Source organism: Danio rerio, chromosome 23, assembly GCF_052040795.2.
Source record: "Danio rerio strain M-AB ecotype USA chromosome 23, GRCz13ab, whole genome shotgun sequence".
NCBI classification, from domain to species: domain Eukaryota; kingdom Metazoa; phylum Chordata; class Actinopteri; order Cypriniformes; family Danionidae; genus Danio; species Danio rerio.
Genome location: NC_141043.1, coordinates 47,982,501 through 48,010,134, shown reverse-complemented (window position 1 = coordinate 48,010,134; position 27,634 = coordinate 47,982,501). Strand labels below are relative to the sequence as shown.

At 39.9% G+C, this 27,634-nt stretch overlaps 2 protein-coding genes across 4 annotated transcripts in view; one reads left to right on the top strand and one right to left on the bottom strand.

Moving 5' to 3' along the window:
• The window catches only part of tfr2 (transferrin receptor 2), a 1,009,002-nt gene that overhangs the window by 853,620 nt on the left and 127,748 nt on the right, over positions 1-27,634 (top strand). The gene's annotated exons all lie outside the window — the stretch shown is intronic.
• Positions 1-27,634, bottom strand: part of dlg4b (discs, large homolog 4b (Drosophila)) — a 75,873-nt gene that overhangs the window by 45,394 nt on the left and 2,845 nt on the right. The window contains exons 1-3 of one of the 3 annotated variants that reach the window (XM_087305449.1): positions 21,448-23,253; positions 10,709-10,870; positions 6,778-6,828 (exon numbers count right to left, since the gene is read on the bottom strand). In XM_087305449.1, the coding sequence (XP_087161575.1) occupies positions 6,778-6,828; positions 10,709-10,870; positions 21,448-21,747 (513 nt within the window). In that variant the 5' untranslated portion in view covers positions 21,748-23,253. Of the gene's footprint in view, positions 1-396; positions 799-6,777; positions 6,829-10,708; positions 10,871-21,447; positions 23,254-27,634 lie in introns of those variants that run through there. The other 2 variants (NM_214728.3, XM_087305450.1) reach the window with 2 other exon arrangements.

Genomic DNA, 27,634 nt, shown 5'->3' with positions numbered 1-27,634 from the left:
ACACACACACACACACACACACACACACACACACACACATTAATAAAAAATGTCCAGCGCATATGCCGACAGATCTCCAACACACACGTTCACAGGCTCAGTCATCCTCATTCATCTCTGATATTGTCCAATACAGCTACTGACGCTGATTAATGTCAGAAACACACACTATAGCACGACGAGTCGGTGAATTTGACGGAAATACCGTGTAAATCACGCGTACGGCGATCAAACACGATATTACATCACTGTACCATCACACAGCCCTGATTATAACCACACACACACACACACACACACAGCTGTCTCTCTCTAACACACACATACATACACATCTGTCTCCCTCTCTCGCACACGCACACATCTGTCTCATACTCACACACACATCTGTCTCACCGTCAGTCTCTGTCTGTGTCTCTTGGCTTTGCGCACGTTGCTGATGAATCTTCGGCCCATCTTCTTCGCGTACCAAACCGACACGAACATGACGTCAGAGCCGCGGGATTACATCACACACGCGCGTCCACACACTCACCTATAATATCAAACCGAATCGAACCGGATCGAGTCCGAAACACTGAAAGAGACAGAGAGAATCCGCCACCCGCTTGACCGCTGACAAAAGAAGATGATGATGAAAATAATGACGAAGATGATGATGATGATGGCAGAAACGCGGTGTGTCAGTGTCCTCTCATCTTCAGCTTCATCAGGAATCACGAGCGCAAAATGAGGCACAGACGCGCGCGGAGAAGAGGTTCATCCTGCTGCCGCGAAACCGTCCCCGACACACACACTCATGCACACACACCGACACACACATACACACACACACGCCGATTACACACAGACACGCACGGTTTCTCTCTCTCCCGCGCTCTCTCTCTCTCTCTCTCTCTAAACATTGGTTCTGTCATTTGCTCTAACTGGAAAAGGTGCCAGTAGCCATATTAATAATAATAATAATAATAATAATAATAATAATAATAATAATAATAATAATAAACAACAACTATAATAATAAACAACAATAAATAATAATAATAATAATAATAATAAACATTATTAATAATAATAAATAATAACAATAATAATAATAAACAACTATATTAATAAACAACAATTAATAATAATAATAATAATAATAAACAATAGTAATAATAAATAATAATAATAATAATAAACAACAATTAATAATAATAATAATAATAATAATAATAATAATAAACAACAATAATAAACAATAATAATAATAATAATAAACGATAACAATAAATAATAATAATAATAATAATGATAAACAATAATAATAATATTAATAATAATAATAATAATATTAACAATAATAATAATATTTATAATAATAATAAACAATAATAACAATAATAAAGGATAATAATAATAAAGGATAATAATAATAATGATGATAATAATAATAATAATAAACAATAATATTAATAATAATAATAAACAACAACAATAATAATGTGCTGTGTAAAACATATACTGGAATAGTTAGTGGTTCATTCTGCCCCAAATTAATAAAGGGACTAAGCGGAAAAGAAAATGAATGAATGAACAATAATAATAATAAAAAACAACAATAATAACATGATTAAACAATAATAATAATAAAATTATAAAATGATAATAATAATAATCATCATAATAATAACAACAAAAATAACAACAATAACAATAATAATAATATTAACAACAACAATAACAATAATAATGATAAAATAATAATAAAAATAATAATAATATCATCAAGAACAATAATAATAATAATAGTAACAATAATCATAACAACAACAATAATAATATTAAACAATAATAAAATAATAATAATAATAATAATAATAATAATAATAATAATTTATAAGTATTATTAATTATTTTATAATTATTATTAAATAAATAATTAATAACAACAACAATAACAACAAAATAATAATATAATATAATCTTTTGAACCACCCGAACATTTATGAGTGGTGATGGCGAAAATACTACAATAAATAAATACTAAAATACTCTAAATTGTTCTTTCTTCATTCATGGACTTGCTCAACATGTGAAGCTTCATGTTTGTTTATTTTTGAGTTGTGCACGGCCATAAATTAAGCTTTTGTTTAAACCTGTATTATTTATGGTAATATTAGAAATAATAAAATATAGTATTAGTAGTAATATTATAATAATTTTTTGTAATTTATAGTAATACAGTAGCGAATGCATATAGAAAAAGGCATTTTGAGAGATATATATACACATCAAAATGGCTCTTTACATAAATGCATTTGCTAAAAAAAAAAAATCTGAAATGGCTCTTTGCTGATAAAAGATTCCGACCCCTGCACTGGCTACACCTTACTAATGAACTATTGTGCTCCAGAACCAGGCATTTCAGCAGTGTCCAACCCCTGTCTATGCATGTTTTTTGTTTTTTTACCAACGCAATGGTAACACTTCACAATAAGGTACATTAGGTAATGCATTTACTAACATGACCTAATCATGAACAACACATGAACAGCATTTATTAATCATAATTGAACATTTACTAATGCATTATTAACATCCAAGTCCATGCTAGTTAACATTAGTTAATGCACCATGAGTTAACATGAATCAACAATGAACTACTGTATTTTCATTAACTAATGTTTACTAACATGAACAAATACAGATGTATTGTTCATTGTTTGTTCATGTTAGTAAATGCATTAATTAACATTAACTAATGAACCTTATTGTAAAGTGTGACCAACGCAATGTTCACTATTTTCATTTGGTTTAAAATGATTTACTTTGTAGCCTACTACTAAATCAGAAAATATACATTAATAATCAAAATGCACAACAAAATAAATCAATAACTAAAAGGGCAAAGACATTAAAACATGCTGATCATAAAACTTCCACCTCGTCAAATTATTATTAAAGCTGTTGTTGTTTTATTATTAGTATTTTTTATTATTACCAGCATGAGTATATTATAGTCATCACGTTATTAATAATCCATCATACTGTTAGTTACATTCTTCTTTTTAATATTATTCTTTACTTTGGGTTTGTACAATTCGTAATTATCATTATTATAGTCGTTTTTTTTATTATTATTCTCATTGTTTTGTTTGCTGCACTTTATTTTTCAACCCTTTTCTTCCTTTCTTTTTCTTCTATTCCTCCCCTTTTCTGTTTTTAGCTAATTTTTTTTTCTTAGCCTTCTTTTCTTCTCTTTCCTCTTCTATTATTATTATCATCATCATTATTATTATTATTATTAGTCCTCCCCTCACCTCCTCACTTTTATCATTAATGGTATTACTTTTACTTTTGTTATCATTATAATTATTATTACTGTTTTGACTTGTCCTCCTCATTATTATAAGTATATATACCATTTTCATTAATAAGGTTGCTGTCGTTGTTGTAGTAGGTAGCGGTAGTAGTAGTAGTCATTGTAGTAGTATCGATTGTAGTTGTGATTATTGAAGTAGAAGGTGTAGAAGTTCCTGTAGTAGTGGATGTCATTGGCATAGTGGTATCAGAAGTAGTAAAGGTGTTGTTGTAGTAGTAGTAGTCGTTGTTGGTGTAGTAGTATCAGTAGTAGTAGACTAGATGCATCTGCTTTAAACAGCACTTCTTTGAATATTTGAAATAAAATTCAAACTTTACATGTGGGATAATTATTTGGTCATCAGCATACACATGTGTGTAAACTCTATGATGAAATAATTGCGTAATGTTTCAATGGTTTTAATGTGTAGTATGTTTTTGAATAGATGGAGAGTTTTTAAAATGCACCTGTAGTAATTCAGTCTCGCCACTAGGAGCCGCTAGGGACCCAAAGTTGAAACAGACGGGCTTGTTTACTGTAGAATAGATCAGTAGTTCTCAAAGTGGGGGTCGGGAGGGGTCGCGGGACAATGAAGAGGGGTCGCCTGGTGACTTTCAAAAATCTATTTATTTTTATTGAACCATAAGATTTACCATATTTTATTCACAACCTACTCAAGAGAAAAAAAATAGTCGTTTATAGTTACTATAGTAGCTTATTGTTCTATTGGATTGCGACCCCTGGGGTAATTACATTAAGACACAGCAATAGCGTCAGATGCAGCAGATTGATTTTATAACACCAGGTTAAACTTTCTGGCCCATTTACAGCACTGATATACATTAAAAAATTAAACAAAGAACAGACTTGGGTCTATTGGTGTGTGTGCCATTGCATGCAAGGTCTCTGTATTTATGACCACCTCAGAGGACATTGGGGGTCACAAGTCACTGGCATTGTCATTTTGGGGGTCGCAAGCTGAAAAGTTTAGAAACCCCTGGAATAGATGACCAACCTTTTTTATAGTCTATGGACCAACCTCCCTATTGATCTGTCTTTAAATGTTATAAGTCACTGTTAAAACTCAGTTTCCCTATGGAGAAGAAGAAAAACAAGTTTTCACCCCCACAATGAGACACATCGCTCCGTCAACAGCTGAAAACCTCTTTTCATTTATCAGTTTATTCAGTTATTTTGTAACCAATTCAGTTTTAATCACAGCGAAATATTGTCATTGAATCTAAGTAATCTGTAATCAGTCAAGTATTCTGTAAATTACTTTTGATTTTACTTTAACACTTAATTGCTTCACATTGCAATACAAGATAAACACACAATAGCAGCGCTCTTCCACAGCTTTTGGTATAAGATGGCAGAAAGACGGTTTGAACTGCTGAAGTTAAATAACATTCTTACAGAGGGAGTAAAGTAAAGACAACTGAACTAATGTAAAAGTAGTTTTAATAAAACAACAGGAAAACTCCATTACTGACATGTAAATTGACCAAACACAGTCAGTCTGATGTTTGGTAGTGGCTCCGATGCATATGCAGGTTAAAATAATTTCATAGAAAAGAAAGGCCTTTAACAGACATTGTAAATCAGGGAATGTAAATTAAATTCTATATAAACACACACACACTCACTGGCCACTTTATTAGGTACACCTCACTGGTACCCTCTTTTGCCTTCAGATCTGCCTTAATCCTTCGTGGCGTAGATTCAACAAGATACTGGAAATATTCCTCAGAGATTTTGCTCCATATTGACATGATAGCATCACACAGTTGCTGCAGGCTTGACGGCTGCACATCCATGATGCCAATCTCCCGTTCCACCACATCCCAAAGCTGCTCTATTGGATTGAGCTCTGGTGACTGTGGAGGCCATTTGAGTACAGTGAACTCATCGTCATGTTCAAGAAACCAGTCTGAGATGATTGAGCTTTATGACATGCTGCGTTATCCTGCTGGAAGTAGCCATCAGAAGATGGAGACACTGTGCTCATAAAGGGATGGACATGGTCAGCAGCAATACTCAGGTAGGCTGTGGCGTTGATGCTCAAGTGGTACTGATGAACCCAAAGAAAATCTCCCCCACACCATTACACCACCACCACCAGCCTGAACCGCTGATACAAGGCAGGATGGATTCATGCTTTCATGTTGTTGATGCCAAATTCTGACCCGACCATCTGAATGTGTCAGCAGAAATGGAGACTCATCAGAGCAGCAACGTTTCTCCAATCTTCTATTGTCCAGTTTTGGTGAGTCTGTGTGAATTGTAGCCTCAGTTTCCTGTTCTTAGCTGACAGGAGCGGCACCCGGTGTGCTCTTCTGCTGCTGTAGCCTATCCGCCTCAAGGTTGGACGTGTTGTGTGTTCAGAGATGCTCTTCTGCAGAAGTTTGAGTTCTCTTTTTATTTGAGTTACTGTTGCCTTTCTATCAGCTGGAACCAGTCTGGCCATTCTCCTCTGACCTCTGGCATCAACAACAAGGCATTTGCGTCCACAGAACTGCTGCTCACTGGAGATTTCCTCTATGTCGGAGCATTTTCTGTAAACCCTAGAGATGGTTGTGCGTGAAAATCCCAGTAGATCAGCAGTTTCTGAAATACTAAGAGCAGCCCGTCTGGCAGCAACAACCATGCCACGTTCAAAGTCACTTAAATCTTCTTTCTTCCCCATTCTGATGCTCGCTTTGAACTGAAGCAGATCCTCTCGACCATGTCTACATGCCTGAATGCATTGAGTTGCTGTCATGTGATTGGCTGATTAGGCATTTGTGTTAACAAGCAGTTGAACAGCTGTACCTAATAAAGTGGCCGGTGAGTGCATTATGCAAGAGACTTGCTTTGTTTACCAAATAAGTGGATCTAATTGGATTTGCATTGGAAATATTAAAGAAATGTTAAAAATGTATAATTTTTTATCTCATATATTATGTTGTTGGTTACAATACTCCCAAAATCATTCCTCATAAAATGGCCACAGATTCTGTCTGGCCCTACTTATATCTCATGCAAATTCATTCATGGAAAGTCAGGAATCTCTGCAAATCAGACTTGGAAAACACTGTCAGGGATTTAAAGTCGGTTCACTCTCGGGCACATCACTGTAAAACATTGCCAGAGCTCAGTGCTGTTATTAAAACACACATTAAATTCACACTTCAGCGAGAGTTCACACTTGGCAGATTTGGGCAGATTAAAGCTAACTGGTGCGACTGCTCTGTTACTTTTGAGCATCCAGACGCTGCAAATGAACAACCAGCTCGTGTTAAGAAAAATGTTCCACCAACAGTTTACAGTTAAGATTTGTGTGTTTTAACATTTAGTTTCCCACAGAAGCGTCTAAAGGGCTTCACAGACGATTAGATGCATGAAAGAATGAACACCTTTATTTGTTTTGCTGAAAAAACGAGTGGTCTTACCAGAGTAGAGGTTGCGTAGTAGGGAGCGTGTCCACTCGGGAGTAACACCGGCTGAAACACACAAAACAGCAAGTAAACACACTGTGAAATATATCTGTAGATCAGCAGTTTTCTGTATTTTGTGATGATTTTTTTTATTTTTCTTTGTTTATTTCTGCTTTTGAGTTGCATTATGGGATCTTAATCTTCCTTTACAACAACTATTAAAATTGAAACATTCACAAAAGTGATTTTTACTAACATTTGTAATAGTTTGGAGTGCTATATTGTCTGGGTTGGTGTTGTATATTACACTACAAACACCGTATAATAAACTGCAGCACATCTGTTATTTCAGATGTTATTTCTGTTATTGTACACATTATATTACATTAATTCAGTCAGAACAGTGACTCAGTGCAAACCAACAACATCCGTCACTCAGCCTATACTGATAATAATGTTAAATATGTTTAATATGTATTAAATAGATGATAACCTAACTCACTGGGAGAGCAGTAGCTGATACTTAGGTGAATGGCTATAGTATTTATTAGCTAGGACCCGGTGTTACATGTTGTACTTTATAATCCTAACGCAATTTAATTTGGTATTTAACCAATTAAAGTTAACCTGGTTCATCTGACTAATCAGATTGGAGCAGTACTATCTCACCAATTAAAGCAAATTGACCAATCAGCACAAAGAGAAGCCATTTGACCAATCAGCACTGAATAGAACATTCCGACCAATCAGCACAGAGTAGAACAATCTGACCAATCAGCACAGAGTAGGGCTGTTTGACCAATCAGAACAAAGTAGGGCCTTTGACCAGTCAGCACAGAGTAGAGCCATCAGACCAATCAGCAGAGTAGAGCAATCTGACTAATCAGCACAGAGTAGCGCAATTTGACCAATCAGCACAGAGTAGAGTTATCTGACCAATCTGCAGAGAGTAGAGTAATTAGACCAATCAGCACAGAGTAGAGCCATCTGACCAATCAGCACTGAGTAGAGCAATCTGATATATCAGCACAGAGCCATCTGACCAATCAGCAAAGAGAAGAGTAATCTGACCAATCTGCAGATAGTAGAGCCATCTGACCAATCAGCACAGAGTAATCTGACCAATCAGCACAGAGTAGAGTAATCTGACCAATTTGCAGAGAGTAGAGCCATCTGACTAATCAGCACAGAGTAATCTGACCAATCAGCAGAGAGTTAAGCCATCTGACCAATCAGCAGAGTACAACAATCTGACCAATCAGCACAGAGAAGAGTAATCTGACCAATCAGCACAGAGTAGAGCCATCTGACCAATCAGCACAGAGTAGAGCCATGACCAATCAGCACAGAGTAGAACAATCTGACCAATCAGCACAGAGAAGAGCAATCTGACCAATCAGCACAGAGTAGAGCCATCTGACTAATCAGCACAGAGTAGAACAATCTGACCAATCACCACAGAGTAGAACAATCTGACCAATTAGCACAGAGAAGAGCCATCTGACCAATCAGCACAGAGTAGAGCCATCAGACTAATCAGCACTGAGTAGAGCCATCTGACCAATCAGCACAGAGTAGAGCCATCAGACCAATCAGCACAGAGTAATCTGACCAATCATATGCATGCGCTTGACACAGAAGTATAAATCAGACTTTACTCTTTACACTTTTGTGAACATTTATTATTATTTATTTAGAATATGCGTCACATTCAGACTTCAATGCCTGATTATAAAGCTGTTAAAATGACTATAATTAAATGAAATATTCTGAAGAATAAAATATGATGTGTTCTTTTGAAGAGTGGACTTATGCCGAGTTCAGACTGCATGATTTTAGCCCCAATTTTGATTCACCGACAGGTTTTGAGAAATCGCCAACAAATGCCTGAAATCACAGGCAAATCGCTGCTCGTGCACGTGAGTGACAATCACACAGTGTGAACGATCAAAGACGCGATCTGAGAGAATCACCGATGAGTCACCGATGCCTGTGAGATATTTGGTGTGCTGAATATCTGGAGCTGTCGGCGATTCAATTCATGCCGTGTGAAACGAGTTTTGACTGAAAATAACATCAGCCATCGCCTACAGCCAATGAGAGAGCAGCTAGTGTACCTGCAGGCCAGCGGGAGGTTGAGGGAGAAGTTAAAAGCGCTCATTTTCGGTTTGTTTGGACCCAAGACATGTAGGAAAAACTAGAGGAGGTTTGACAGGAGCACTCGAGTCTGTTTGACGTTTCATACAGAAAGTTAAAAAAGAAAGTTGAGGAGAAATGGCTAATTTCCTTCAAACCCAGGTGAGCAAATATGTACATGTTCTACCCCATTAAAGGCTTCTTACTCATTATGTCGTTAATAACAAAAGATATACGACGTGTCTTTGGCTGCGAGACGTAGTTTGGACGAAGTAGTTGGTGATTCTTCCTATAGTAAATTCATGCAATGTGAAAGCCCCTGTCGCCGATCCATCTTGCAGTGTAAACAAAGCAGTGACGAAACGCTAGCCCAGATAGTCATGCAGTGTGAAAACATCTGTGACACGACTACTTTAAAAATCCTGCAGTCTGATCTCGGCATTACACTGTGATGAGATTAATCATTTTATTGGCATTATATAACGAGCGGCATAAAATGACAATAATATTGTTTATTGCAGTATATTTTGGAAGATATCCTACAACAAAAATAGATATGGTGATAGGCCTATTGAGCAGCAGACTCAAGAGCAGTGTTTAGTTTAGCAGATTTAGTAACTTTTCAGATCCCCTAGCGACAAATTTTCAATAAAGCGACTAGTGATAAATCTAGCAACTTTTTTGTGTGCTACTGGAGATTTTTATAGACTCTCGAGTGTCCGTACTGTACCGTCCCTTCTCTTGTCAATGAGCTGCTGGTGATGCCGCCGGCCCCTCCCCCGCCTCAGAGCACTGACAGGCGGCCCAGACCTCTCTGCATACCGACGGCAAACGATTTAGCACCGGCAGTGCGAGGTATTTCCCTTGTACAGTCAAGCTGATCTGCTTCTCGCTTATTTTTGACGTTTATTCTTTTCTTGTTCACAATCACAGATATTTTAAAGACGCCTTTCCACTGCACATGACATTTGGACACGACTGTCGGAATGCGCCCCCTTGTGGCAGCCGCACAGTTTTGTCAGTGTTGTCGTGCACCACGGGGGAGAAGCTGATTCTCACGGTGTCCGAAATAAAGGAGGGCAAAAGCACGAGCCTTTATTCTCTGTGCGTTTACATGGTTTAATGGATGAATGAATACTAGACACTTATAGACCGCTAAAATATTGGAGGGAATGTGGAGACAACATTAGATATATATATTTTTATTACTTTCTTTCTTACTTTTATGAACAGAAAAGTTTTTGTTTTTAATTTAGACTTTTTATAATTCAAAAAATGACCAAATAAACTCCTATTTCTCATCTCGCGCGCACGGATCTGCTTGGACAACACTGGAATACATCATATCCGGTCGGCAGCTCGCATACGGTCTAATCGCAGGAGTTCAATTATTTCAACGGATCCGCAGCTCAAGTCGGATCCAAATTTTCCAAACTGTCGCTTGTCGTGTGCATTGGAAAGGAGGCTAAGGTGAGAGTTTCAGAACTCCTCTGAGTTTATTACGTCTGAGAGATTACTGCAAGTTCACTACACATCAATACTGATATACTGTATTCAAACAGCAATCCATTTAGTTCAATTGACATACAAATTGACATGCTTACATAAAGCATTCTGCAAATATAAAGACCCCTTTATTGACCATAGGCTGTTAAACGAACAGAGATGGTAGAACGTGATGATGTCAGTAATATGCAAATTAGCATATGACGTAATGTAGGGACTTTTAGCGATTTTTCGGGCAGAGCTTAGCGCCTTTTCATTGAAAATAGTTGGCAACAGTGCTCATGAGGATATATCCGACTCTTACCTTTGCAGGTGACACGTGCATCTGAGGTGTGTATGCGTGGATGCCGTCGATGGGGGCGTGGCCAGAGTCACCCAGGTGGAGCATCTCTGCAGATTTACCTGTGCTCAGGTGAGCGGGACTGTGCTGCAGTGGCGGCGTCTCCTCGTCATGGTAACGGTACTTCTGCAGAGACCATCACACACACAAGGAGAGAGAGGAACAGCTCAACTCCACTGTCACACTTAAAACTTATTAGTTATTCATTCATTCATTTTCATTCGGCTTAGTCCCTTTATTCATCAAGGGTCGCCACAGTGGAATGAACCACCAACTATTCCAGCATATGTTTTACACCGCTGATGCTCTTCCAGCCACAACCCATCGCTGAGAAACACCCATACGCTTTCATTCACACTCATATGCTACGGCCAATTTAGTTCCAGGCTAATCACCTGGAGGAAACCCACGCCAACACGGGGAGAACATGCAAACTCCACACAAGGACGACCACTGACCCAGTTTAATATGTATATTCATTACTTTTAAATACTATTTTAAATGAAGCAATAGAAGATTGTGTACTGTAAGTAGTTGCTAAACATCCCAACCAAGAAAACCAGCCTCAGGACACTCTTTCAGGATGGAGAAACTAAACACACACACACACACACACACACAGAGCATTATGGGATTGTCCAGACGGGGGCGACACAGAGCTGTTCAGTATTCCACTCAGAGCTCACTGCAGAGCTGAGGAGGATGATGATGATGATGATGTCATCAGAGAGGGACGAGACTCTCTCTCTCTCTCACACACACACACACACACACACACACACACACACACACACACACACACACACACACACACACACACACACACACTCAATACATCTCCAGAGAGCAGAAACAAATAAGAGTCCAAACAGAAACAGAGACTTACTCTTCTCTCTCTCCGTGTTTGTGTGTGTGTGTGTGTGTGTGAGCTGATCTTGGTGTTTTTTGAGGACACAAATTTGTATAATGACATGGGAATGATCCAGACAGAAGGTTTATGAGGACAGGTCTTGTGTTCTCGAGTTAAAATCCTATTTAAAGAGCTCTTCTGATTCATAGTTTGACCCAGGGGCTCATGTGAGGGTGGCTGGGTCAAATAAGAAGTGTGTTTTACAGAATTAAAAACAATACACCTATGGAGAGTCCTCATAAACCACCAAAACCAATGTGAATGTGTATGTGTGTGTGCTGGTTTTGGTGGTTCTTGAGGACACAAGTTTGTATATTGACATGGGAATGATCCAGATAGGAGGTTTATGACGACATGTCTTGTGTTCTCATGAGTTAAAATCATATATAAAGAGCTCTCCTGACTCATAGTTTGACCCAGGGCTCATGTGAGGGTGGCTGGCTCATATAAGAAGTGCTTTTTACTGCATGAAACACACTACGCCTATGGAGAGTCCTCATAAACCACCAAAACCAATGTGTATTTGTGTGTGAGTGAGTTTCCCACGCTCACTCTCTCTCTCTCATTCACTGCACGATGCTGCTCTGGTTGCCATGGAAACTGGCTCTGATAGCACGGTTGCATAGCAACTGACATCATCAGCAACACAGAAAAGAGGATGAAAGAGAAGCAAATGACGAGCGATCTTCAGATTTATGAATGTGCATATGTGTGTGTGTGTGTGTGTGAGACCGACAGTAAAACAGCTAGTCAGTGGTGTTTGTGTGTGTGTGTGTGTGTGCTTCAGTGCCAGAGTGAACCGCTACAGTGCTGCTTTCATTGATCTGCTTGATTGAGTGACATGTCGACCCGCAGTCTCAGCCAATCAGAAGCATTTGTGGGCGGGGCTTATTAGTGTAACAGGACAATGAATGGAGCATGTTTCAGTCATCATTTCTTCAGGTCTACTAATGAAACACACACACACACCGTGTCAAAGCAAAAGACCATCATGCCACTGATTTATTTTCTCTTTGCCATGATGACAGCACAAAATAATAGACTAGATATTCTTCAAGACACTTCTATACAGCTTAAAGTGACATTTAATGGCTTAACTAGGGTAATTAGGGTATAGTTAGGGTAATTAGGCAAGTCATGACAGGGTACTCCATGGATCCCCCAAATGAAATTCAAGGCTTTTTAAGACCTTTTTAATACCATTTTAAATGAAATTCAATGCTTTCCCAGAGATGGGTTGTTGCTGGAAGGGCATCCGTTGCATAAAAACGTGCTGGATAAGTTGGCGGTTCATTCCGCTGTGGCGACCCCCAATTAATAAAGGGACTAAGCCGACAAGAAAATGTAGAAATTAATTAAAATTCGATGCTAACTTCGTACCCATTCCGACAGAAGTATAAAAGTCAAATCTGTATACATTTTAAACCCTAGAAAATAATTATGTACAAGTGGGCAACTTGAATTAAATAAAACATTTTATTTAAATTTTCAGTTGTATTTAATACATAAGCAACAGTGTGGTCGTCCACCCAGTGTCGAATATGAAAGTCCAACTGCTTACTTTTCATCATCTTACTGAGACTCTCGTCAAACATGCAACAAACCCGTTGGCCTTATTGACCTGGTTAGTCAGTTCTTTAGTTATAAAAGGAGCCGATCAGAATTGAGTAATATATGCAGTTTTGTTGCTTCCACTAGAGAATGTAGCTGCATCCTCAGAGTCAGGACACATGGTCTTGAAAACCTCTGTAACGTTCTTATTCGATGTGCAAGAGTGGTGCTCAGAGATTGTTTTAAAGGTTCACAAAACCCTCGAGTACTTTTTTGAGATTTTAACAGATTTGTGTTGAGCATCAGTTAAGACACTGTTCGCTCCTGTCAGCTTTAATTGTGGGGTAAACTGGATAATTTGGAGCTTGTCTGCTAATTTCAGCTTCCGGGTTTAACATGATTTTTGGGGCTGATCAAAATCAGTGACGGAGCACAAAACTGCAAGTGCAAAGATGACGCATCGGTTTCTCATTATTATTCATAGCGGAGTTTTCTTATCGAAGAGCCGGCTTCTTAATTATTCATGACTGCATGTGCTTTCCGAAGGCAAGACAGTAGTGCCAGTGCCAAGCTGTGAGACACGGACCCACGGCACACAGTATTAAGCCGTTCATGAAGGGTCGTGTGTGTTTGTTTCTATGATCCACAGGGTTTGTTGCATGTTTTTCCCCGCGATGCTGTCAGGGCCGATACAGCAAAGCTGTTTGTGTGCAGCAAGCATTTTTGTCGGGAGAGCAGTACGAGAATTGGAGAATGGCGGACGTCGTCTTTTATCAGGAGTTCGTTCACATTTAGACACATCGCGTGCTGCTGTGTTCACCTAAATCCTCCAGATTACCAGCAGGGCTAATGGTTAAAACAGACAGGGCAAGAGACCTGCTGCACTGAGTCTGCATTCAGACCCGGGGATTGAGGGAGAAGTCCTCATTTATAGTGTTTATATGAACTTGATTATCTTTATAGTGATATAAATTGTGGTTATCTGTGTATGAAATTACGAATAACAAATGTAGCTGGGCATTAAATTACTGATTATTTCTTTGCATTTTAGCTTTGTAAACTATAAACTCATGCGTCTCCTCACGGTTTGAGTCTCATTTTGTGAGCCGACTGACAACAGTTGTTCGCTCCCCTCCTTCTCCCCTTCTGGCCACGCCCACTCCGGCCCTCTGCTCGTGGAGCTCCGCCCATTATGATGCATCTTTTTAAAAAACTCTGAGGTGGACCTGAACCGAAAGTGGGGGGTGTCACGACCCTTTAAGGACCCACATTAGCTCTGCCCGCATATAGGATGTTCCCTGGCTGTGGTGGCGATGTTTCTAATGTAGAAATTTCTTCATTACTGATAGCCAAAGCTGTTTAGTAAAATAAGACCTTTGTAACACAGTCCAAAACTTTGTATACGAAATTCAAGACTGTTAAGGGCTTAATTTAAGATTATCCAATGTAAGACTTTTTCAATGCTTAAGACCCCGCGGGTACTCTGATTGTATAACAGTGGTTTGTTCTGTAGACAATCCAAAACTAATATTGCTTAAAGGGGCTAATAATAATGAGCTATTAAAATGGGTTTAAAACAATTGAAAACTGCTATTATTCTGGCTGAAACAAAACAAATAAGCCTTTCTCCAGAAGAAAAAATATTATAGCAAATACTGTGGAAAAAAACTCCTGAATTTGTTCAACAGCATTTAGGAAACATTTGAAGAATATTGTTATATGTAAATATACAATATAGTTTATATTGTTTATATGTAAATAAAAAAATATAAATTGTTTATATTTCTTTTTTTTTATATTTAAGGACACCTATGATGGAAATTTCCTTTTTTACAGCTGTTTGGACAGGACTGTGTGTAGTATAGTGTGTCCACGGTCATACTGGAGTGATATAAACACAATAAGTCTCTTTTTTTAATTTCCTGACGTTAAAAAAGGATCCAAATCCCTCCCATTTTGAAGCCGAGCGCAAAGTGATGTAGTAGTGCGATTTTTCCGCCCACAGAATTGATTGTCAGATGCGTATTAACATATCTCCGTAGTGATGCGTATAATCATATCAACAAAACAAGACGTGCACAAAGCAACCGGGATTATAAGATCTGTTTAGCTCCCTGTGATCATCAGTCATCATCAAATGTGATCAGGAATGAGTTTTACAAGTTTAACACGTTTATAAAACAGTGCATGTGTAATGAATTACAGGGATTTTACAGTCTTCATCACCACAGCCGCGCATCAGTACATTTATAAAAGAAGACTCTTCAATCTAGGGCTGGACAATAATTCGATGTCAACTGCAGTAGATTTTTTTTTAATAATGTTGATATGAGTTTTAAACCCATTTCCAGTATTTCGATAAAAATATGCACCAAAATTTAATCCATGCGACCTCATAATATAGTTAGGGCATTTGTGCGACTGCATGTAATGGGTGTAGTGCGACCTGTTTTGATTTTTTCTAAAAATGTGCTGAATCGCTCTTCCCTGCCGCTGGATTGGTTCATATCAGCTGTCAATCACTCAAGGCTTTCCGCTTTCTGCTGACGGAGCTTTTGTGACCACCGGGAAATGCAAACGGCTGAAGCGTGAAAAGCACACAGGTCTGCAAACCCCACATAAACTTACAAATAAAGGCGCTAATGACAGCGATCATGACATGTGCTGGGTGTTAATCCGCCGGCTGAGATCATTCGAGCGTTTTCCGAGAAGGTGCCCGAGTCTCGATGCGCTGCATTCACTGCGTGTTCAGCGCAAATGTCTACGAAAATGTAAAATCTAACATCGTACACGTTATCGCCAAAGAAGCTCGACTTTACTACGTTTAAACTGAATCTAATGCGGTTTGCCAGTGGTCATCGCGAGAATCCTGCTCTGCCTGCTCATGTTTTGGTGCAGCTGACTTGCTTTCCACAAACACAGAAAAATTAAGATCAGCACATAACGAGACTGAGCATTTAAAATGAACCATACTTTTAAAGAGTGATCGAAGTGAAACTTTATTTGATTTACTTTTTACTATATGATGTGTTTGTGGTAGTTTATTCAAGCCTTTCTGAAAGGATGAGTCACATGCTAACGCCGTTTGCAGTAGGCCTGCCACGATAGACGGTGTTGAAGGTGTTACCGGTTTTAAGACGCAACACCGGTGACATCGCTTTTCCACTGTGACACCGTCCCTACATTTGTTTTTTTTTTTTAACTATTCGTTTTTTAATTAAATATTTGTTTGAATTAAATGGAAAATATCATTCTAAATAATTTACTTAAGACGAGAGCATGCACTATAGTTATAATCTGAACATAGCTACAATGCGTCATATTTCATTTATCACGTGAGGAGATTGAGAGCAGTCGAATTTACAGAAAGAGAACGGCGGACGATTTTGTGTCAAAACGCAATGCAAAAGCGCCTGTTTGCCAATATTTTGGGTTCAAACCAAATGCAACAAAAAATGCAATAAAAACGTTTATGAGGCAATCTGCAAACTATGCCTGACAACGGTGGCAGCATCTGGAGGAAGCACGACTAATTTATACACGCACCTTCACGCACCTACTTGATGTTTAACTATGGGTGGGTCGCGAGTAGACAAGATCAACAGCCATAAATACGCAGCACACACTGTTATTTAAAAAATCACGCGACCATCATCTCACAATGTTGAATAATAAAAAATCGTATTTTTTGTTAAAACGAGTGATTTAGCAATGCCGCGCCATTAAAAAGCCAACTGCAGAGCAATGCAGCAACCATCGCGGCAACCGCAGCGGTCACTTTTTCCGAAGTTCAGCTCTTCTTTTTGCACTTGATTATTTTACGTTTAATGATAAAAAATCAATCATGAATAGGCCAACAAAAGTGTATCCTGTGTGTGGGTGTGTGCGCGTGTATTTTAATCACTGAAGCCGCTCTCTTCAAAACCCGAAAGATGCTTCGTCTGTCTGGCAATATTTCGGCTTTTAATCAAATGAAAATTTAATTTAGATGAACCGATATTAAAAAAATTGCAGTAAAGTAACTTTGATGTGCGGCCACACATCGAATCTGAGGTCTGATCTCATCTCTCTCTTTCTCTCGCTGCCATTCAGATATCGATACAGATGCCACACAAGTCCAGTCGCAAAACTGAGGCTGGTACCAGCGGACAGAATAGCTGAAGCCTTTGCGAAATGTCAAAATACAGCACTGAAATTAACAGGCATGAAAGTCTTTGAGCCAAAAAGTCTATCTGTAGGATGACTGTATAAACGCAATCAGAGCCAATGTTATGTAGCAGTTGTGTCGCCTAATAATTATATTAATTCTAATAAAATGAAAACCAAAATAAACAATTCATTGCATTTTCCGTTTGATAAAAAATATAGGGAAACTAAATAAAATGAAAGGGTGGCTAGTTTCTATTAATATATGTTTTAATATTAATAAAAATATGTTTGGTCTATTTAAGCTAAACGGCTATATACGCCGCCAATAGGCACGCCATTCAATAAATATTATTTACTGTGTACTGGGTTATAGTGTATATTTTACAATAAAAACTAAATAATGCACGCCTCGCTGTCATTTAAAACATGCAATTCACAACACACCAGAGCTGTAGTCTATGAAGTGTGTAAAGTTACAGGGAGGTGTTGGTCAATAGTCATACTGAGCACCACCTTATTGAACTCCAATATCTCTGAGGGAGATTGGCAGAAACCAATATTAACCAATATTAACTTGAGAGATTTTACAAATAAAGGGCTCTATTTTGACAGTCCATGCGCAGAGCGCAAAGCGCAGGGCGCAAACGCTTTCAGGGCGTGTCAGGACGCGTTTTTGCTAATTTAAGGACGGAAAAATCTGCTTTGCGTCATGGCGCATGGTCTAAAAGGGTTGAGTTTATTTTCTTAATGAGTTATAGGTGTGTTTTGAGAATAAACCAATCAGAGTCTCATCTCCCATTCCCTTTAAGAGCCAGCTGCGTCACGCCATAAGCGCATTCGCTATTTACAGGACGCAAAGTAAGTCTAAGTGGAAAAACTGAGCATTTCACAAGCAAACAGTTCACAGAAAACAGTTAAACAGAGCATCTACTGCGTGAGAATGAGAGATATGGATCTACTTTCACTTTCACTCGTGAATAGGGAAACCTTTACGCACAGACATCAATTAGTCTATAAAGAAATACTTTTGTTTGTTAAGCGCAAAGATTTGTTTCAAAACTATTTCTAAATTCAGTTCTAATTTCCAGCAAACGAATAAATGAACAATAATAATGAAGTGTGCTCAAAAACCTGAGTTATATCCTAAAACACATGCTGTGCCCCATATGGTCTAAAACCTGACAGGTGGGCAAATCTAAGCTTGTTTTTAATAAAACAAATATAAATATGGATATAATAAATAATACTGCTAATAATAATAACATTATACAGAAGCAAACTGTTATGAATGAACTGAAAAAGCCTCCCAAGATGAAGAAGACATAAGTATATAGACATAAATATATTTTAATCCTTTATATTTATATTTTATATCTATTCTTATTATATCTTATATATATTCTTATTATATCCTATATTTATCCTTAATATTAAATTTTTTCATATGTTAAGATATTTGCCTATTGCGCGTATTAAGCAGTGTGTAAGTGAGGCGCAACTCTGTGCTGGATTTTAGACCGGGTTTGTTTTGGTCTAATGAAAAATCTATTATAGTTTCTCAAAATAGCAACACGCCAGCGGTCCGCCTCAGAACGCCTTCCTTTACAGACCGAAACGCCTATGAGAGCACATATGAGCGCTAATGCATTTGCTATTTAAACAGACTACTGACCACAAACTACAAATTGGTCGACATCGCACAACCCTGGTTGGCAATTCAGTGTGGAGTTTGCATGTTCTCCCCATGTTGGCGTGGGTTTCCTCCACAGTCTAAATACATGCGCTATCCGCTTGTTAAGTGGTGACGTGTTGGTGACGTATGTATACTGTTTCCGGGTCCAAGCCGCCACTCATTTGAGTGGAGAAATCATTCGTTTATGATCACCTTTTATTCCTGTCACACATTAAAGTTGATTTTATATAAAATCATAGTGTACACAACAATCTCTGGGCTTGCTGCAGAACAAATATCAAAAATGTAACAATTTATAAAAAATAAAATCACTTTCTGGCCATCGGATATTAGGCATGGACATATATACTGCCTTCGTGATTTTCGTAAGTATTAAATTGCTTTGTAAACGTTTATTATTACCATTTCATGAGTCTCCCCATTCAGTTGAATAGAGCGCTTGGACCCGGAAGCCGCTTCGCGTGACATCACACTTAACAAGCGGATAGGGGAATTGGGTGAGCTGAATTGGCCGTAGTGTATGTGTGTGTGTGAATGAGTGTGTCATCGATGTTTCCCAGCACTGGGTTACGGCTAAAAGGGCATCCACTGTGTAAAATGTGTATCCGCTGGATAAGTTGGTGGTTCATTCCACCGTGGCGACTGCTGATAAATAAAAGACTAAGCCGAAGGAAAGTGAATGAATGAATAATTAATAACTCCAACAATCTTCTAATTTTGTCTTCTATTGGTGGATCTTATGTGAGTCACAGCATGATCCCGCCCCCTCAGACAAGTAAACACCAATCAGAGCTGAGCAATGAAGAGGGCAGGGAAGATATTCTGATTCAAGATTACAAAACAGGTCAACTTAAAATGATAAATTGTCATGATAAACACTTCAATGTTCCATATATAAAGAGGAAACAGCTAATCTGATTCCACAGCGACGCCTTAAACAAGGATAAAGAAAGTCAGAAAGCTTGGAGTGAGTATTAAACTGAACATGAAGATCATCACAACTGAACAACAGCAAAGAGAAGACCATTAACAACTTCATAAATCATCAGCATACACCTGATGAACAGGTCAAACACACACACACACACACACACACACACACACACACACACACACACACACACACAAAACAGGTGTAAATCGCTGCCAGTATTTAAAAACACACCCTAAAACAGTTTGAAAACCAGAAGAACTCTCTCACACGCGCAGACACACACACAAAACGGGTGTAAATCACTGCCGATATTTAACACACACACACATACAGACACTAAAACACCAAAAGAACACACACACAACAAGTGTAAATCACTTTAAAAACACACACTAAAACAGTTTAAGGAACAGAACTCACTCTCACAAACACAAACGAAACGGGTGTAAATCACTGCCAATAAAACACAGACATTAACACACTAAAACATGGACGAACACACACACACACACACACACACACACACACACACACACACACACACACACACAAACGAAACCGGTGTATATCACTGCCAATATTTAAAACACACACATTAACACACTAAAACATGGACAAACACACACACACACACACACACACACACACACACACACACGAAACAGGTGTATATCACTGACAGTATTTAAAACACAGACATTAACACACGAAAACATGGACGAACGAACACACACACACACACACAAACACACACGAAACAGGTGTATATCACTGCCGATATTTAAAACACACACATTAACACACTAAAACATAAACACACACACACACACACACACAAACATGAAACGGGTGTAAATCACTGCCCGTTTTTAAAAGACACACACAGACACACACACACACACACACACACACACACACAGAGAGAAAACCAGAAGAACACACACACACACACCAAACAGGTGTAAATCACTTTAAAACAGACTAAAACAGTTTAAGGACCAGAACTCACTCTCTCTCACACACACACACACACAATCACACACACTTGAAATGGGTGTAAATCACTGCCAATATTTAAAACACACACATTCACACATTAAAAAAAGGACCACAACACAAACACACACAGACACACACCCAAAACAGGTGTAAACCACAGTCAATATTTAAAACACACACACATTAAAGCATCTCACACACCTGCTTGTTCTTCAGAGCAGAAACTGTTTTTGGACCGGCAGAACTCACACTCACACACACTCACAGTGTGTGTTATATAAAGTGAGATATGATGCTACACACACACACACACACACAGCTGTATAATGAGACGCGAGCGCGAGACGGCAGCGGTGTTGTACGCGGGCGCGTGAGAGAACGCTGCAGTATTTAGACACATTGCGCGCGTGCACACGCACACACACACTGGCATGCACACATACACACGCGGGCCGCAGCAGTCTTACCTTAGTGGTCACTATACACAGGCAGTCCATGTCAGGACTGAGGGGCGACAGACGCGCTGAATCCCCCCCACCCTCCCCGGTCTGTCCCTCCGCCTGTCGAGCCTCCTCTCCTCGCGCGCGCGCTCGCTCTCTCTCTGTCGCGCGCCCGTCTCGCAGCTCGCGCGGGAGAGACAGACGGCTGCGGGGACGCGAACAACAGCACGACACGCGCGTGGAAACATGAGCGAAGCTGGCTGGCTGACTGCGGTTGCCTTGACAGCGGGGCTGTTGTTGCTCTAGCAACTGTAGAGCAGTTGCCATGGAGACTGACAGCGGCTGTTGCCATGTGGAGAGACTGACGCGGCGCTAAAAAGTACAGGTGACATCACAACTAGCCATATTAGCTTAGGTTAGCTCACACTGCTAGTCTTGTGGTGAACAATTAAACTGTGAGCGTCATTGAGAGAAAGAAAATAGTTTGCTCTTGTAATCTTTAATTGAAATATGCAAATGAACTTTCTGTTTGTTTTCAGTTAAATTCTCAGATTATGTCTGAGGTAGTGGGCGGGGCTAACATATTTAACCACGCCCCTCCAGCTGTCAGTTTTAACAATAAACAGAAATGGTGAGCAGCAGGAGTCTGTTAGGTTGTAACTTACCCTTTTCCTCATCTTTCTGAATGAAACGCCTACGTTACTACATCCAATCAGCTCGCAGTAGAAAAACAAGCCACGCCCACTGTTTGCTCATTTAATATTCAGTTTCTCCAGGAACTGCGTCACAAAACGAAAAAAAAAAGGTCACAGCTTCTGGTTCATACGGACTTTAGGGCCAGTGGAGTAGCGCAAAATGAGGGGGCCCCCTTGCAGGGATCACTGACGGGGGCCCCTGATGAGGGGGGGTGAAGGGGGGGCGGGGGTAATGACAACGCGGGGAAGCGATTACAAATTAAGGAGTGGGTAAGGGGGGCAGGGTGGAGCGGCAACGCGGGGAAGCCTTCACAAACTGAGGAGCGGTCACAAACCGAAAGCGGCGAGAGTGTCAAAGTAGCCGAAAGTCATTCATTTTCAATGAGAACCGGCGGCGAGAAACAGCACGGCGCGTCTTCTTCGGTGTGGCCGTCAAGGAAAGTTGAAATCAAGTCAACTTTATGTTAATGATGCTTACTGCATCCAAAATGGTGAAAAGCCTTGGAGTAACGATTGATGACCAACTAAACTTCTCTGACCACATTTCTAGAACTGCTCGATCATGCAGATTTGCACTCTATAACATCAGAAAGATCCGACCCTTCTTATCTGAACATGCAGCTCAACTCCTTGTTCAAGCTCTTGTTCTCTCCAAACTGGATTACTGCAACTCTCTACTAGCTGGGCTTCCAGCTAACTCTATCAAGCCTCTTCAACTGCTCCAGAATGCAGCAGCACGAGTGGTCTTCAATGAACCTAAACGAGCACATGTCACTCCGCTGCTCGTCCGTTTGCACTGGCTGCCAGTTGCTGCTCGCATCAAATTCAAAACTCTGATGTTTGCCTACAAAGTGACTTCTGGCTTTGCTCCTTCTTATCTGCTCTCACTTCTGCAGATCTATGTGCCCTCCAGAAACTTGCGTTCTGTGAATGAACGTCGCCTCGTGGTTCCATCCCAAAGAGGGAAAAAATCACTTTCGCGAACGCTCACGCTCAATCTGCCCAGATGGTGGAATGAACTCCCTAACTGCATCAGAACAGCAGAGTCACTCGCTATTTTCAAGAAACGACTAAAAACTCAACTATTTAGTCTCCACTTCACTTCCTAATCTGCAATTGCCTCTGAATATCACACTAACTGTACAAAAAAAAAAAAACTACTAACACTTCCCTTCTTAGACTTTACAGACCTGAAACTTGCCTTTAGTACTTATTCATTGTTGCTCTTAGTTGTGTAAATTGCTTCCTTGTCCTCATTTGTAAGTCGCTTTGGTTAAAAGTGTCTGCTAAATGACTAAATGTAAATGTAAATGTCTATGACGCGGTTCAGAATGAAGAAGTCCACCGCTAGAGAAGAGTTCAGTACGGTGGTCGCGAAGTACAAAACATCATTACAAAGTTTGAAACAATTTAACAAAGCTCGAGACAAATTTACATTTTGAAAAACATGTTTACCTATCATTAGACACAATTACATAGGAAAAACAATTTTACCAAGGACAAAACAAATTTACATTTTAGAAAACAAATTAACAAGACGCAAAACACTTTTACAAATCCCGAAACAAATTTACAATTACAGATTCCCTGCGGAAAGGGAATGTACCACACCCCGGAAGTGACGTAGAATGTACCACACACCGGTAGTGATGCGGGGGAAAGTTGTTGTTGCTGGTGAGCGCGGGAAATTCGCGCTGTGGAGTACATGGCGTAAACAAAGTTTATGGTGACCAAACATGGACTGCGGTCGAGGGTTGTTTTGCCCATTTTGTGGCAAACACATGAGCAGCTTAACACTGTTTTACTTTGCGTGTGGTCGGTGTTTATAGTTTATAAAGTATGCGGACCAGACGGAAACACCAGACCTTGCGCCAGACATGCTGCATCACTGTGTTCAATATTTTAACGAGATCCACTCGTACGCTGTAATCATAGACATGATGTCAAGTCTACACGGTGTAAACATCTGCTAGAGGACTCTTAGCAGTAAACTGTAGGAAGCCTGTGTTACGGTTTAACTGGTGTCCGTGTTAACTGAGGCCCCCTTTCAGATGTGCAAACTATTAACGTTTGCAGATTGGCAGATTGGTCACTTTATCACAGCAACAAAACATGCCCATACCGAATAAAGATTCTTATTCACTTGGTGTCAGTGTATCATTGTTGATTTAATATTTGTGTGGCAGAACAGCATAAACCAAAATTAATCTAAAGAAATCATTATAATTGACATGTCATCAACGGGATTCGAACCCAAGTCAAAAGGTTCTGCACGAGTATCAACAGACTTATCCAACTGAGCTACTCCGGTGCACAGGTTAAGATCGGTTTTGGTATCTTTAACAGTCAACATATGCCGTGCTTCAATTGTTTCCATGTACTTGCATTTACATGTTTCTATGCACTCTCACGCTGATATTTTCTCAGAATAGCTCTAATTTATTATATCGCAGTTTGTCAAACCATGATTTTTATAGTTGTAGACTTGTGGAAACCTGTCTACGAAGTCACACACAAGCTGGATATTATTGATATTTTCCAGTGTGTGTGTTACATTCCGCGTCACTACCGGTGTGTGGTACATTCTACGTCACTTCCGGGGTGTGGTACATTCCCTTTCCGCAGGGAATCTGTAATTGTAAATTTGTTTCGGGATTTGTAAAAGTGTTTTGCGTCTTGTTAATTTGTTTTCTAAAATGTAAATTTGTTTCGTCCTTTGTAAAATTGTTTTTCCTATGTAATTGTGTCTGATGATAAGTAAACATGTTTTTCAAAATGTAAATTTGTCTCGAGCTTTGTTAAATTGTTTTAAACTTTGTAATGTTGTTTTGCACCTCCCGGCCACCGTAGTTCAGAGAACACAGACCTGTGAACTTTGGTTCCTACCACAGTTCCCAAGAGTTTGATTATTGCGGTTGCCGGATTTTCAATTATTGAAAATTGCGACGACGCGGGGCCCCCTAAATCACCATACCCCCGTCCGCCACTGTTTAAAGCACAATCCCAGTTCTATTTTTGTGCCTTTTCACTTTCCCTTTTGAAACAGAGGGCTCTATCACCCGGCACAAGGCGCAACGCAATTGTTGTTTGCTAGTTTCAGCTCTGTGCAAGAGTTCATCTTAACTGAAAGCTACGTCGTGTTTGCTGGCCTTGCATCATGCACCTGTCAGTCAGTCAGTCAGTCTGTCAGTCAGTCAGTCAGCACGTAACCTCAAAGGGTTAAACAAATAACGCACAGCACTACTACGCTTACAAAAAAGTTTGCGCTGTTATAATTCACTTACCTTTTAATGCATTTAGGTGCGATTATAACCCGCTATTGAAAACAACAACGACAATGACTGAATGTTTTGAATGAGAAGCTGTAATGTAGCCGTGGTGGGATGGATTTTGGTGTGGCGCCCCGCCATAGAAGAATGAATGTAGCTGAAACCATGGAGTACTATACAGGAGTTATGATTATCTATTATAGAATTTTGGCGTTTTTAATTTGTGGATCTCCTGACTCGCCTGCAGGCACGTGCACAAATACGGCATATGCCCTTTTTAGTCTTGGATAGAAAGTGGCCTTCCACAATGATCTGAAGTGCCCCTGAGACACACCCAGACCCGCTCTTCAGTTTGCGGGCAACAACCCCCCCTTCCATACGCGCGCGATAACTGTCACTACCCGTGTGTGTGTGTGTGTGTGTGTGTGTGTGTGTGTGTGTGTGTGTGTGTGTGTGTGTGTGTGTGTGTGTGTGTGTGTGCGTGCGTGCGTGCGTGCGTGCGTGCGTGCGTGCGTGCGTGCGTGCGTGCGTGCGTGCGTGCGTGCGTGCGTGCGTGCGTGCGCACGCGCGTGTGTGTGTGCGCGCGCACGTGCGTGCGTCTGCCAGCGTGTCTACGCTATGTATGTGCGTGTGTGTCTGCGCTACTTGTCTGTGCTATGTGTGTGTGTGTGTGTGTCTGTCTGCGTGTCTACGCTATGTATGTGCATGTGTGTCTGCGCTACTTGTCTGTGCTATGTGTGTGTGTGTGTCTGTCTGTGTGTCTGCGCTACTTGTCTGTGCTGTGTGTGTGTCTGCCTGCGTGTCTTCGCTATGTATGTGCATGTGTGTCTGCGCTACTTGTCTGTGCTGTGTGTGTGTGTGTCTGTCTGCGTGTCTACGCTATGTATGTGCGTGTGTGTCTGCGCTACTTGTCTGTGCTGTGTGTGTGTGTGTCTGCCTGCGTGTCTACGATATGTATGTGCGTGTGTGTCTGCGCTACTTGTCTGTGCTATGTGTGTGTGTGTGTGTCTGTCTTCGTGTCTTCGCTATGTATGTGCATTTGTGTCTGCGCTACTTGTCTGTGCTATGTGTGTGTGTGTGTGTGTGTGTCTGTCTGCGTGTCTACGCTATGTATGTGCGTGTGTGTCTGCGCTACTTGTCTGTGCTATGTGTGTGTTTGTGTGTGTGTCTGCCTGCGTGTCTACGCTATGTATGTGCGTGTGTGTCTGCGCTACTTGTCTGTGCTATGTGTGTGTTTGTGTGTGTGTCTGCCTGTGTGTCTACGCTATGTATGTGCATGTGTGTCTGCGCTATTTGTCTGTGCTATGTGTGTGTGTGTGTGTGTCTGCCTGCGTGTCTACGCTATGTATGTGCATGTGTGTCTGCGCTATTTGTGCTATGTGTGTGTGTGTGTGTGTGTCTGCCTGCGTGTCTACGCTATGTATGTGCGTGTTTGTGCTATGTATGTGTGTCTGCGCTGTGTGTGTGTGAACTTGTTGCAACTCCACAAAAAATGCATCAAACACTGATTGGTAAAGTTCTTACTGTAGTATTTCTCACAAACGTTACGTGAGATCTGCTTCCTGAGGCGATTGAGGCATGTTGCTGACAGGCACGTGGGATCGGTGGGCGGGGATAACTCGCCTTAAAGGCCCAGTGCAAAAAAACAGCAACAACCTTTTCCCAGCTATAATCCAGACACTTCAAACAGCTCTAATAAATACTCTGATGGGTGTTTTGAGCTGAAACTTTACAGACACATTCTGGGGACACAAAAGACTTATAATAAATATGAAAAGAGGGGTAACCTATGTGCCCTTTAAATAATAAATGTTATCGGTATCATAAAAATGATTACAAAAGTATCGGTATCGTATCGAATTTAAAAATTGTGGTATCGCCCATCCCTAATCTTAATTTTGCTGAATGACTGTGCTTATTGTTGGTGAACGAGCTGTTATAATACGCTATAATAATAAATAATATACATAATATGTCATCAATATAACTTGTCTCTAATACAACAACAAACTCTGTACCACATTGGATGTCATTCCCTCCCTGTAAATGTTAGCACATGTTGTTTACAAACATGGACCTTCGTCAATAAGGATGCATGAAGTAGCGGAAGTGTGATCTGCACATCAATAGCAGCATTTTTAAAAACACTGTACAACCATAATATTTCTATAGTACTGTGACGGTTGGGTTTAGGGTTGGGATGGAGGTTGACATTAATAAAATACAATTTATTGTGTAATTTAGGGCGAG